Below are 12,558 nucleotides of genomic sequence, written 5' to 3'. Positions count from 1 at the left end.
CAAACTTCCATACAAGTGGCATCAACATGCGTAACACTCCAGTCCTTATAAACACTTAAGATGCAAGAGAAAAAAAAATAATGAAACTAGCCATTAACAATTTGCCGAGCAATACTTGTGCATCCCACTGTACTTGATGTAATTTTTACAGACAAATGTTAGAGCATAGAAACACATGTGTTGTATATCCGCCATCTAAAGATCTCCTTCAAGAAGATAATTAGGCCCCGGATAGTTATGCATTTAAGATACCTAAAATATGCATGCAGATATGCACTAAAAACGTACAAAAATATGCATTCACTTTAGAGATAAACATCTTACCTTTCTTAAACGTTTTCTTTCAGTTACTGCAAGAACCCAACATGTAAGCAGATATTTGTTCATGCTGTACTGTAATCTATAAAATACTGTAGCCCTTAGTTTATGTGCAATCGTTAAAATAAGCGTTTCATACAGGGAGTCCACAATTAAAGTTTCTCTACCCAGAGTCCTCTGTAGCCCGTTCGACCATCGGATTGCACTGGAACTCGGTGGGAATGTGTCGCTGAAGTTACAACAACGAGAAATTTGAGTTTATGTCCCGGGTTTTATCCCCGGCCGGTTCAAATCCGGGAACTTTTCTAACGTTGGAAGCTGCCCCGGCGCCCACCCAGCGTCGAATAAGATGGGTACCTGGGGGAAACCCTGGGGGGTAAAGGCGGTCAGGGGCGTGATGCTGATCACATCACCCCCACTCACGACCGGATCAAGAAAGTGTGGGGCGTTACCCCCACACCCCCTATACGCCTTCATGGCGTGGTGCTAAGCACAGGGGAACACTTTGCCTTTTTCGCTACAGCAATGTTCAATATGCACCCTATCACCGTGAATGACCCATTGGAAGCATAAGACACCGTCATCAATGATCGCTTGAACCGTTCCCCGAGGTGTTGTTTACTGTGCACCAGATTTCAACGTCGAATTCTAATCAAGAGGTCCAGAGTTGGAGGCACAAGTGGTTGTTGGTTCGTACTTTAAACTGTAGGTCTAGTCCCGATTAACCTTGCAGTTGATAAATTGGACTTAAGACTAAAGCTCAAACTCAAACCAGATTTCAGCGCCACATTTGCACCTGGTCTCCGTAGCCTCTATACAAAGTTTCAGCGCCAAACGGGATCCACAGGGCTCTGAGTAGGGGAACTTTAATTGTGGACAACCTGTATTTATTTTAATTTTAAGATTGCATTCTCTATTGTAATATGCCTATTTTATGCCAATGGGTATATCATCATCATCGTAAGTTTGTATTCTGCCATCAATAACTTACTCTAGAAGTTAAATCATTTCAATTGAAACACAAACATGGTCTCCACTTAAGGCCACGAGGAAGGTGGACATTTATTTCAATAAGGTCGAAATGTGAACTGCTACTGAAAAAAACGAGAGAGACAAAAGAGAGCTTGAATTTCTCCCCATATTGGAAGCGGTTTGAAAGTTGATTATTAAGCCATATACGATCTGTGAGAAATATGATTTGCAAGATTCCTCATATAACTTATGGAGAGACAACTTTAACTTTAAGTTATGTCTACTGAAGTCCTCCTCCGTGGCCGTGCGGCGGTCTAAGGCGCTGTGCTTTGGGCTCCGACTGCGGGACGACATGGGTTCGGGTCCGCCTGGGTTCAGTCTCTGGGTTCTCGGCCTGTGTATAGACGGTGGAGGTACTGCGGAGCATGCGCACTCGTCTGGTCCCCCTCGAACATCCGGTTACGCTTACGGTGCTATGGACGTTAATATGAGAGGGCAAGGTGGAGATTCTTTTACAAGGAAGTAGGGTGTCGGCTGTGTAGCATATGGTTGCACAGTTCGAACAAATTTGTTGAGTCAAGTATCACTTCGTAGGTTTCCGAAGGACGTAGAGAGACGAAACCTGTTGATACAAGCAGAACGAGAAAGGATTGGTACCCGGAAAGGATTTTTACGACTTGCATTTTGTTAGAAGCATGTTGATCGTTTATCTGCGTATTGTGTTGTGGTGAGAAGCAAGCCTCTTAGTGAGGTTTCAAACCGAAGCGACGCGCGATAGCAGTGGTTCGTACCGAAATGACAAGCGACACAGGCCCATTTGGTCTATAAATAAGCATTTACCGCTCATGGGAAATCAAGTCTCAGGCGGCACAATAACGCCATTGGGAATCTGAGCGACACATGCAGCTTGTCGTGTCGCTTCGGTTCGAAAAATTTCATTGATCACTAAGGACTCACTTTTAAGTGGCACGGAGATTACACACCGAAGCGACAAGCAACGGTCTCTTTACTCTATAGGAAAGAATTCACCAACAACAGAGCGAGGCGACACAATGTATGGTACTGAGATTTGATTTGATTTGAATTTAAAATTTTGGGGTGCGTCAGCACTAAGGCTATTTCGCACCCGTCACATTATACGGGGACCAGCCCCTTACCATTACAAATAACAACTCTAACGCTGCATAACTAAAAATCTTAAAATATTAAAATCTTCTGACTTTCGTCAAAAACTGAGTCTGTAAAGGAGCACTCAGCACGAATAAGGACAAAACACAGGACAACACAAACAAAATTATACTGGCCATAGTGCCAGTCGCCAGAGCCTCGTTTGTCTGCAGTCTAGGGTGTACTACGTGGAAGTGAGGGTATCTTACTGAGAAAACAACATTCCAGTCCAAGCGACACGTGCATTTTCTCGTGGTGAATTGGTTCGAAAAGAAGCTTTCAGACTGCAGCGATCTCCACACCTCTAGGTAGGACTGTGGGAGGGAGGCTGCAGCCGGAAGATAGGCCAAGGTCCTTACGGGCTGTAGATGCACGGGTTATATCTATATCTATATATATATATATTGATGCGTTCACAGATTCTTCATTCCACAATATACATATAGCTATGTCTAATCAAATAGGCATTTTGACTTTTCCATGAAATCATGAGCCTGCTCTATTTCCGTTCATATGTTTTTCTACACCATCGGAAGTTTCATAATCTCAAGAGAAGAAGTAAAATAATACTCCCATAAGCGTAATGCTAAGTTTTCTCCTCCTCCTACGACAATCTCTTTCCCCGCTCATTATAGAGAAAGATCAGTGGGAGATGAGCAGATTAGGGTTAGGTTCTTCGCTCAGTTTGGGACTACAGCCAAGGGGGCCCGCAGGGAGGGGCACCCCACCTGAGATTTCTGGAAAGAGGTAATGTAATTCGATTGGTGAAATTCTAGCGCTTTTTTATAACAAAAAATGTTTTCTGTAACTTGCTGGCCGTAAGTTACAGCAATTATTCCTATTATTATTATATTATTATTTGAAATAGGGTTATATTTAAGCTTACAGCTCATTTTACACTGATATAACTAACTATAAAAAACAGCTTTTTGTCAGTTATAAAAATTGAATATAGATATACAGAATATGGAAATAACAAATGTATGTATTTTTTAAAAAAAACATAAATAGTAGTAGTGATAATGATAACAAAAATAATAGCAACAATAAAAGCAGTAATAATAATAATAATAATTGTTAAGTGTGCATAATATCTGAATCTACATTCAATTGTTTGTAAAGTTGTTTCTTACGAGATTATGTGTTCACCCATCTTAGAAATGGTCTTATAAGTTGAGTATCATTAAATCGTTGTTATTTTGTATCCTCATGTTAATCTTTATATCATGAAGTACCTACGTGTGTGCATTAATTAACCTCTGCGTACATACACCACAATAATAATAATAAAAGTTTCTATGACCCTGCCTCCCCTGAGAAAATACCCTGCGGGCGCCCTGAGTACAGCACTGTTCGAGTTGGAAAACCATATCCGTGTAATTCGGCCTTTAGACGTGGATTTCAACAATGCACTGGAGCGGAATTGCTTCCGATTGTTGTTCCTTATCCCTCGACGTTGTCAACGTTTCGATGCACTTTTGGCCACGATGACAGATTGAAATTTCTGTTGTTCTTTCTCTCCGAAATGGAAAGGCTTTCAAGGTACAGGAGCGTCCTGGTTCTGCCTCGGCGGTTCGCCAGTTCGAAGTATCCGAAAACAAAGTGTAGGCAGCGCGAAGTCCAACCGATCTGCCCGTCCGCACGGAGCAAGTCTGGGACCCTTGCGGGCTACGCCAGGCTGGCGGCAGGGCTGGTGATCGCGGGAGGCGCGGTCCACGTGACCGTCGATCAGGGCGTGTGGAAGGACAGCCAGCACAGCGAGGAGCTGCAGGCGAAGATGAGGGACCTGTTCAAACCCGTCGTGGCGCAGGTGTTCTCGGCGGTGAAGGCACCGAGGAAGAAAAGCCGCCATCCCGAGCGGGAAACCAGCAAGGGTGACGTCACCGTCGGACACGTCGTCGTGGAGACGATGAAGTTGTGGAACAAGGCGGTCGTCACTTTCTGCGGTTTCGTCGTGGACCCTGTCGGGGGCTTGGGGAAGTTCACGGCGTCCATTACGGAGGCCAAACCGAGCGACGACGACGACGATTAGCTGGCCGGAGCTTCACAAAGTAAAGTAACAGGACGCTTGCGGAAAATCCCGGATCTTGTTGAGACTTCCAGGTGGATAATTTCAAGATAGTTTTCGTTTGAAGTGTTGTGACCAATTGCAAATAAGTAAAACTATATGGAAGACCAGTAATTCTATCTAAGTAAAAATGTAAAGAATTTAATAGCGTTACCTTTTTCCATCTACTAGTATAAACGAGTATAAAAGCAGGTTATGTTGACAACTCTTGAAAACTCTGGATTCACTACAGTGAGACGCTTAGAGATCGGTTGGTTCATTGAACTCTCCAGCCTAACTATTGCCTATTTTGGGGGGAGCAGGAAAAGGTTCTCAAAGTCCTTCCATTGACTCAATCTCACCCAACATGTTGGTAGGTGCCGGGGCTTGCCTCGATTTGATACCTTCTTCCTGGAGAAAAGGCCTGCTCGGAAAGGTTCTCATGGGGAGGAGATACAGTTACGCACCAATTCTGCATTTATTTCAATAACGCCCGAATGGGCACTGCTACTAAAAGAAAACCCTGGGTGTATCCAAGAGTAGGAATTTCTCTCCATGTTGCAAGTGGAAGCGTTTTTCTATGTTGATTATTAAGCTGGACACGATGTTTGAAAAATATGATGAATAAGAATTTTCGGAATCCCATGTATTCCTTATAAGAATCAACTTCAACGTCAAGTTACGGCTAATCAAATGCAAGTTTCAACCTTTCCGCTTGTCAAACACATCTTCAAACCGTCCTCTTTTCGTTGATATCATTTTCTATTCCATCGGAAGTTTGATGTTCCCAAGAGAAGAAATCAAATAATACTTCCATAAGCCCAATGCATTTCTCCTTGCTTCTTACGGCCATCCTGGCAGTGTTGCCAAACCTGATGCGCATAAAGGAGCTAAATTTCACCTTAAATGGAGTTAAAACTGACTTTCAAGGAGCTAGATTTAAGAAGTGCTTCCTAGAGTAATGTTAGTTGTCAAAGGGGTGGGGCGCTGCTATTACCGTTAACTCTAAATTGATGACAATTTATTCTTAGTTTTCACCATCTAGATCCGGCGGCATCACCCATCTTATGATCGTACGAAATCGAAAATAAAGAATTCCCCGATAACAATATTATGCCAATTTCACGTCAACACGGGGCTATAGAAGAAAGTAGCTGGGGATATTAGAGGGGATGGGGCGACGCAGCCAATATATAACAATATCACGTCAAGTGCAAAATGTATAATCATGTCAGAAATTGGTCTATATGGGCCGGAACCAGTGATGGTACCATAGTGGGGCACGGGGGCAGGCGCCCCAGTTCACAGCCAAACGAGTGCACGAAAGAACCAGATCTGGCTCCAAGAGAGCTAAGTTTGCAACATTGCCACGGGGGAAGATCTTGGGAAGAGGCCCGTGGAGATTGTCCGGCATGCCCTTAAATAACTCTTAAATCACGGTCGTAAACAGCATTTCTTTTCGGAGGTGGCTGGAATTTTATTATTCACCCTCATCTTCAAAATTAGCCAAAAGTGACAGAAAAACGAAATAAAATAAATCAAGTGAATGAACAATTCAAGGGCTGCCTATTAGATTCCCGACGTATATAAAACTCAGGTTGAATCACCATCGTACTCAGAGGGGGAGTTTAGGGCTCAAGTCCCCTCCCCGAAACTTCTGGCATGTTAAGTTAAGACGAAGAGTGGCAGTTTCGCATTTATTTCAATATCGTCTGAATAGACAATGCTACTAAGAGGAAGCCCAACTACACGAGAGATTATGAATTCCTCCCCATGTTGAAAATAGAACTGTTTTTTAAAGGAATTATTAAGCTAGACACGATGTTTGAAAAATATAATGTTTACAATCCCATGCATTCCTTATGGAGACAAAATAGGCAGCTACTTCAAGTTACGGCTATTCGAATGGATACTTTCCACTTTTCCGACGCCAAATAAAATCCTCTAACCACTACACCAAATCACAGCTCGGAGATTGGAGCGTCTGGAAGCCAGTTATCCTGTCAGATAGTCTCCAACACGACCTCGACAAGTGACCACGCTGCTTAAATTCCATGTTTGCATGGACATAATAAGTCTTCTTCTATACTAATTTAACTTTTTAGTGAATCACATCTTGTTTCATTTATTTATTTATTTCGAACACACAGGCACATGCCCAATTACAGTGTTCACAGAGTAAACAAGAAAGTAATACAAAATACAAAAATAATATTACATCAAGTGAGAAATATGACATTTCGATCTACAACATACTTATAAACATGACTGATTTCATATATTTCTTGATTTGATAGAGTTTATGTAATATTTGTATACAAGTTATACAGAGGTAATCAGCTTATATACATGTAAATAGTAGTAGTGTAATAGAGATATTGAGTAATAAGTTGCACATATAAGATACAATGATACTGACGGTGAAGTGGTCGAGTGTGGAACTTCGAAAGCTCCACGAAGCATCCATGTTGCTTTGCAACTTACAGTTAGGCTGGTAACTGCAAGTAAAAGTAGCAGTAAAGATAATTACGACCACACTTCCAGTTACGACTTAACTTAAATCTTAATTACACGTTGAAAAACCGGCCTTAAGTTGAATTTGTGGGAGTGTTTTATTTGTATAAATGTAAAATAAGAGATTCCCCACACCCTCTAAACACTCCATCTCCAGAAATCTGTCTTCACACACTTCAAATGTTTCACTAGCTGACAGAAGCGTCGCTCGTCTTATTGGACGGACGGACGGGATCTTTTCAGGCGTGCTTTACAAACTTGCCGCAAAATAATAATAATACTAATCGTAGCTCGTAAACTAATTGTCAAAGAGAAATGAAAAAGGTTTTGTTTTATTTTCATTCTTAAAAACAGGGCTTTTAGTGAACCTAAAAGTAATACATTGTGCCTGCCAACAATGGAAGTTAAAGGAAGAAGACGAAAATATTGAATTTTAAAGAATGGGTATTCTGCATGCCCCTGTGGCCGACGTAAATGAAAAAATGTAGTATGTAGGACCGTACAATCATGAAAAGTTTAATTGAAAATAAGGTCATACTGCTTGGGGGTAAAATTAATAAACATGTGTATGAGCGCCAGTTTACGGAAACAATTTCGAGAATTTTGCTTCTAGCGTCTGCCTTATGGACACTACTAAATGGACCACTCATTGTGGATATGTAATGACCGTGCCGGAATTGGAAAAGAAAACTGAAATTACGTAACGCCTACACTTTCGAAAGTCGCAATTTTCGGGATATTTCGAAAATTGGGCATTTCCCCTTGGAAATTGTCGGACGTTGGTAAAGCATTATTTTATTTTTATTGTTAAAAGTAAAAGTGAAATATATCAGGGAAAAAATCGGCGGCTGAGGAGTTATAGCTCATTTATAAGGTCTACCTCATAACGCTCAGAGGGAAACAAAGGACTTTTTCAAACTTCGATGTTAATAATAGTAACAATGGATATATTGTTTCGTAATTCGATTATATACTCATATTAGACCGTACACACTGCCACCTTTTGGTAAAATGTGAACTTGTAAAACGTTTCCTTGATCGTGTACATGTGCAATTTCGGAACGTTCAAGATTTCCAATTGGAAGGCTGTTCAACGACTTTCAACTGTCGATTTTCTTGAGTTATGAACAAGGTTGTTGGAGGTCAAGGAACCGAAAAGTTCTACTGGGTTCTGCAACAGGACCACAACCTTTTTTTCTCGCACAATTTAGATTTGGTACAGGTTGCGTATTGTTTCATTTCAATACGAAATTTGGACCGGATTAAAATTAATGATAGCTATTCAGCGAACAACTTCCCCCACAATTCATTGCTCGAAAGCACGCCCACTGCCTTGATTCCGGCAAATGTTTCGGAGCGTGTTGAGAACACGATTGATAAGTATTGCGCTCACATCTTTTGTGGCAGTGATCCATGGCACAAATATAACGATTATATGCCGAATGTAGTATTTCACATTTTGCTATAAGACTCGTAACAATGACCGGAGTATCTAAAAAGATGCTATTTTCCACAAAACAACGTTGAATAAAGCTACGTAACATACAAAAAAAATACAGGACTATGGAGCCTGTTTCTTATGGAATTAATCGGGCCTATCCGATAGTGCAGTGGCTAATGATATCCTCGTAATCGAAGGATCCAAAATTTGATTCCCGGTGGAGGGAATTTTAAAAAAAATAAATTAAAATAAAGTGAATTAAAAACATACTTCGTCTCGTGAAAATGATAATTTATAGAAAAGTTCCGAAGTACGAAATTGTGTACTATATTTTTTAAGGCCGTAACGTATCACTGTCACTTTTCGTATGTGTATTGAGACAGGCATGGAAGATATGCTGAAAAGTATACAAATGTACTCATACTTCGAACGTATCCGCTGATTGATAAGCATTATTATTATTATTATTTGTGTGTGAACGTTATTAGACATCGTACATCAACCACACGCGTTGCAAAGCATGCGGATGTAAAGAGTAGCATTAAAGTCATATAACGCTAGCCAAAAGCACAGAACTTGCCTTTCAAATACGATTCATATTTCACCCTGGATTGGAAAAATCACGCCATCTTAACCACCGAAGAAACTGTATGAAGGTATGATGTTCTCTTACAATTAATACATACACAGTGGCATACACACAAGACACACACAACTCATGAATTCACCAAAAGGAAACTTCATTTGAAAATCTACAATAATACAATTAAAGATGTTAAACATCGGGTCATTTTCATGCACGCAGCATATGCTTCGCTTCACGCTTGCTGTGATTTGCCGGACTGATGCCGAAGCACGTGTGGATTTGGCCAGATTTCCCATCATGCTGTGCACCGCTGGCGTCACATTGAATATCACCCAATCGAATTGAAATACTTTACAGATAAAAAGGTTCCTTACAGTTCAGAACCCATTTACGGTTGCTGATTTTCTCTCCTGGACCGGAATGGATTTATTTAAAATTGTTGGACCTTTATCAAACCTGGTTATGAAGGCTCTCTTTGAACGACAATTGGATGGTGTACGCACGGTTTAAGACTTCGAACTGTCCCTGAAAATTTATCGCACCGATTTGACAACAATGAGTCTCATTGTTGTTCAAGTTTCCAAAGTTACAGTCTTGAATTTGGCACCAAAATTTCCAGTGTTTTTAGCCACAATGCAAAGGTTCTTGAAATTCAGAAACGGCCTCCCAGCAGCTAGGAATCTGATGCTCGCTCAGACCAGACCGAAGTGCAAGGCATCCATGTGCGAGGAGTTCAATTGCCCCCCTAAGAAGCCCACCGGGCCCAGTCTCTTGAAGAGGACCCTCAGGGGCGTCGGGTGCCTCGTGAAGTTCGGGACCAAGCTGGGCATCGCGGCAGCGGCGGTCTACGTGACGGTGGACCAGGGAGTGTGGGGCGACTGCCGACACACGTCCGAGCTGCACGAGACGGTCAGCGAATGCGTTCACCCTTACGTGTCGCAAGCCCTGGAGACCCTGCGCTCGCAGACGGTCGTGGACACCACCAAGATCTCTCTGCCTTCCGTGAAGAGCATCTGCGAGACCGTTCGAAGCCGCTGGGAGCAACTGTCCACCACCGCCACCAAATTCTCGGAGAACCCGACCGACACCATCTACAAAATCATCGAGAGCTTCACCAAGTCGGGGGAAGACGACAGCGACTCGACGGACTCGCCGAAATAATAAACGACCAAGTGTATCCCCCCCAACATCGGCCATCAATTAAGCATATGTTTTTTATTGGTCCCTCTACTTGTAGTGTAATGAGCATGTTAATAAGTGTGCCCACAACTCTTTAGATTCGAAATTAAACACAATAAGCACAACCTCATTGAATCGTTAATTTTAAAAAATCAATCAACTTGTCGTGTTTTAAGTGTTCAGCTTGTTCTTCTCGAATGTACCGATTTTACATTCCTCAGACAGAGCCTTAACCTTCCCAACGATTCATCGTCCATATTTAGATACAGTGTTTTCGGAAATATTCTTAACAGGGGCGTTCCACTGTCTATGAGGTTATCAATCCTCATCCTGGTTATAATCCCTTATTCTCATTTTATCTTCTAATAACGATGTGACCACGGAGGGTGAAAATAATACAGGACACTGAAAAGTATCAAACTGGAAATGTAACGAATTATTATGAAATATTTTCATAATACTCAGTCAGTAATTAAGTTCTGAGAATCCTTTATGTGTAGGGTGCGGATTTTTTATTATTTGCCTTTTTTTATTCCTTTGTAGTAAAACGTAGGCTTCAATGTTTGAAGTTCGTTTCATGGTGTCTCTAGTCCAAAAACGCACTTTTATAGTGCTTATAAATGCCTATTCTGCCGTTTTGGCTTACTTCAGCTTTTTTAACTCGCCGTTGGCTTTCCCTACATTGAGAAGGTAACCCTTGTTTATGTTGAGCTGACTGAAATCTGGCATTCGCCAGATTTGAGGGTTTCAGATGATTACGTGTTGCGAGCACACAGAAGAGAAGCCGTTCATTGAGCGCACGTGAAGGTCACATAACTGAGTCACCCTATCATATCCAAGGTGCAGGTGGTGCAGGATAGGAGGAAATTGAAATTTGTAAAGTGGGTTCATTCTTGCAAAGTATTTGTAGTGAGAAAGTCGTAGTTGAGAACGCTTTGTCTTTGTGTAGTTTTTCAAATGGAAGTAATCACCACTTACAAGAGTAAACCTAGTCTTCTGCTCGACGGATATCGGTACCGTGTTGGCCGTCAAACTGAGAAAATTATCTACTGGCGGTGAGTGAAGGAACTGCAACTCAAGTACAAGGGTTAAGTGAAAACGTCTTCGAACAACGATGTTTTGGAATCGACACCTCACCAATGTGTGGCAAACGTTGCTGAGTCGGAAGTAGAGAAAGCCAAAAGTATAAGTGCACGAGAAGAGCCAGAGAGGACCTTTCGACGCCATCTACAAGCAAAAGTTTGGCAAACTGTTGAAAAGGGGATACGAATTGATGACCGAAGTTCCTAGATATGAGAACGTGAAAGGAAATCTGTGTCAAGAACGCAGAAGAGCGAGAAGTGTGAGGGAAGGTTGACATTTAATCATAAAGATAGAAAAATATGTGTGCGCTCGTTGTACGATCGTATAAAGGTCATTCAGGAAGTGTGTGCTCGATGTACGAAATTTCCTTTTGCGCTTGCTGTACGTGCGCTAGTTCTACGACACCTGTCACATTTTTCCTGTTCGTGACTGATACTTGGACTAAACGATGCCACCCACACCCTTTTTTTCCACCTGAAAGTACTCATTTGCATTGTTGTGTGTGTGAAAGGAAGGAGTTATCTGTGGAGATATGTTTCAAAATGCCAAAGCACAAGACGTCCAGAAGTGTAAGAATTAGAAAATGGATTGATGCCGAAGCTTGTTTCACCACTGACGACAAATTTGATTTTCGTTATTTATCGTCGCTTTTCTCCACGTTTGGCTAATCGCAACGATGAGGATGAGTGATGATGAAATTGATGAAGGTACACTCACAAAGAACACTCATGCCTTGGCCGAGATTAGAACTCAGGATTCCAGACATCAGTGGCGGCGATTGGAGGGCGTGGAGGCAGCTGCCCCCGCTTTGTGGCCTCTTAATGCATAACTTTGTCTACCGAGAGAAACAGGGTGCCTTTTAAGTGCCTATTTCAGTGTCTTTTCTTATATTATAGCGCCTTTGTAAGTGTTTATTTCAATCACTTTGTTGCCTATTTTCCTGCCTATTTGAGAGGTTTTTAGTGCTTATAAATCCGCACCCTATTTATGTGTAATGATGAAACATTCAGTTTTCTTAAGCGTTTGAACTCTATTTCTAAAATAAATAGAATAATTAGCAAATTATTGGGTGGGCTCGAACCCCACAGGTCCATATACGTTGTCGCCATTGCATCTCAGAATAAAACTGATCGATAGCTGAAATAAGTGATCTCCCTGGAGACGGAAGGAAAACATCTCAGCGTACCTGGCAACTCTGATAACTTCCGATCGATGATGACCAAGCCCACAGCACAACTGCACAGAAATAGA

The 12,558-nt window shown here is 41.7% G+C and overlaps 2 protein-coding genes across 2 annotated transcripts in view; both read left to right on the top strand.

The window, feature by feature from the left end:
• The window catches only part of LOC145982205 (uncharacterized), a 121,910-nt gene that overhangs the window by 13,484 nt on the left and 95,868 nt on the right, over positions 1-12,558 (top strand). The gene's annotated exons all lie outside the window — the stretch shown is intronic.
• On the top strand, positions 9,645-10,349 carry LOC145982152 (uncharacterized). Its single transcript, XM_083115722.1, has one exon. It carries the CDS (start codon positions 9,679-9,681, stop codon positions 10,204-10,206), a length of 528 nt encoding a protein of 175 aa, XP_082971848.1. The 5' UTR covers positions 9,645-9,678; the 3' UTR covers positions 10,207-10,349.

This window comes from Lepisma saccharinum, assembly GCF_977018435.1.
Source record: "Lepisma saccharinum chromosome 12 unlocalized genomic scaffold, izLepSacc3.1 SUPER_12_unloc_1, whole genome shotgun sequence".
NCBI classification, from domain to species: Eukaryota; Metazoa; Arthropoda; class Insecta; order Zygentoma; family Lepismatidae; genus Lepisma; species Lepisma saccharinum.
The sequence above is the reverse complement of the archived record's forward strand: the minus strand, read 5'-3'. Positions and strand labels throughout refer to the sequence as shown.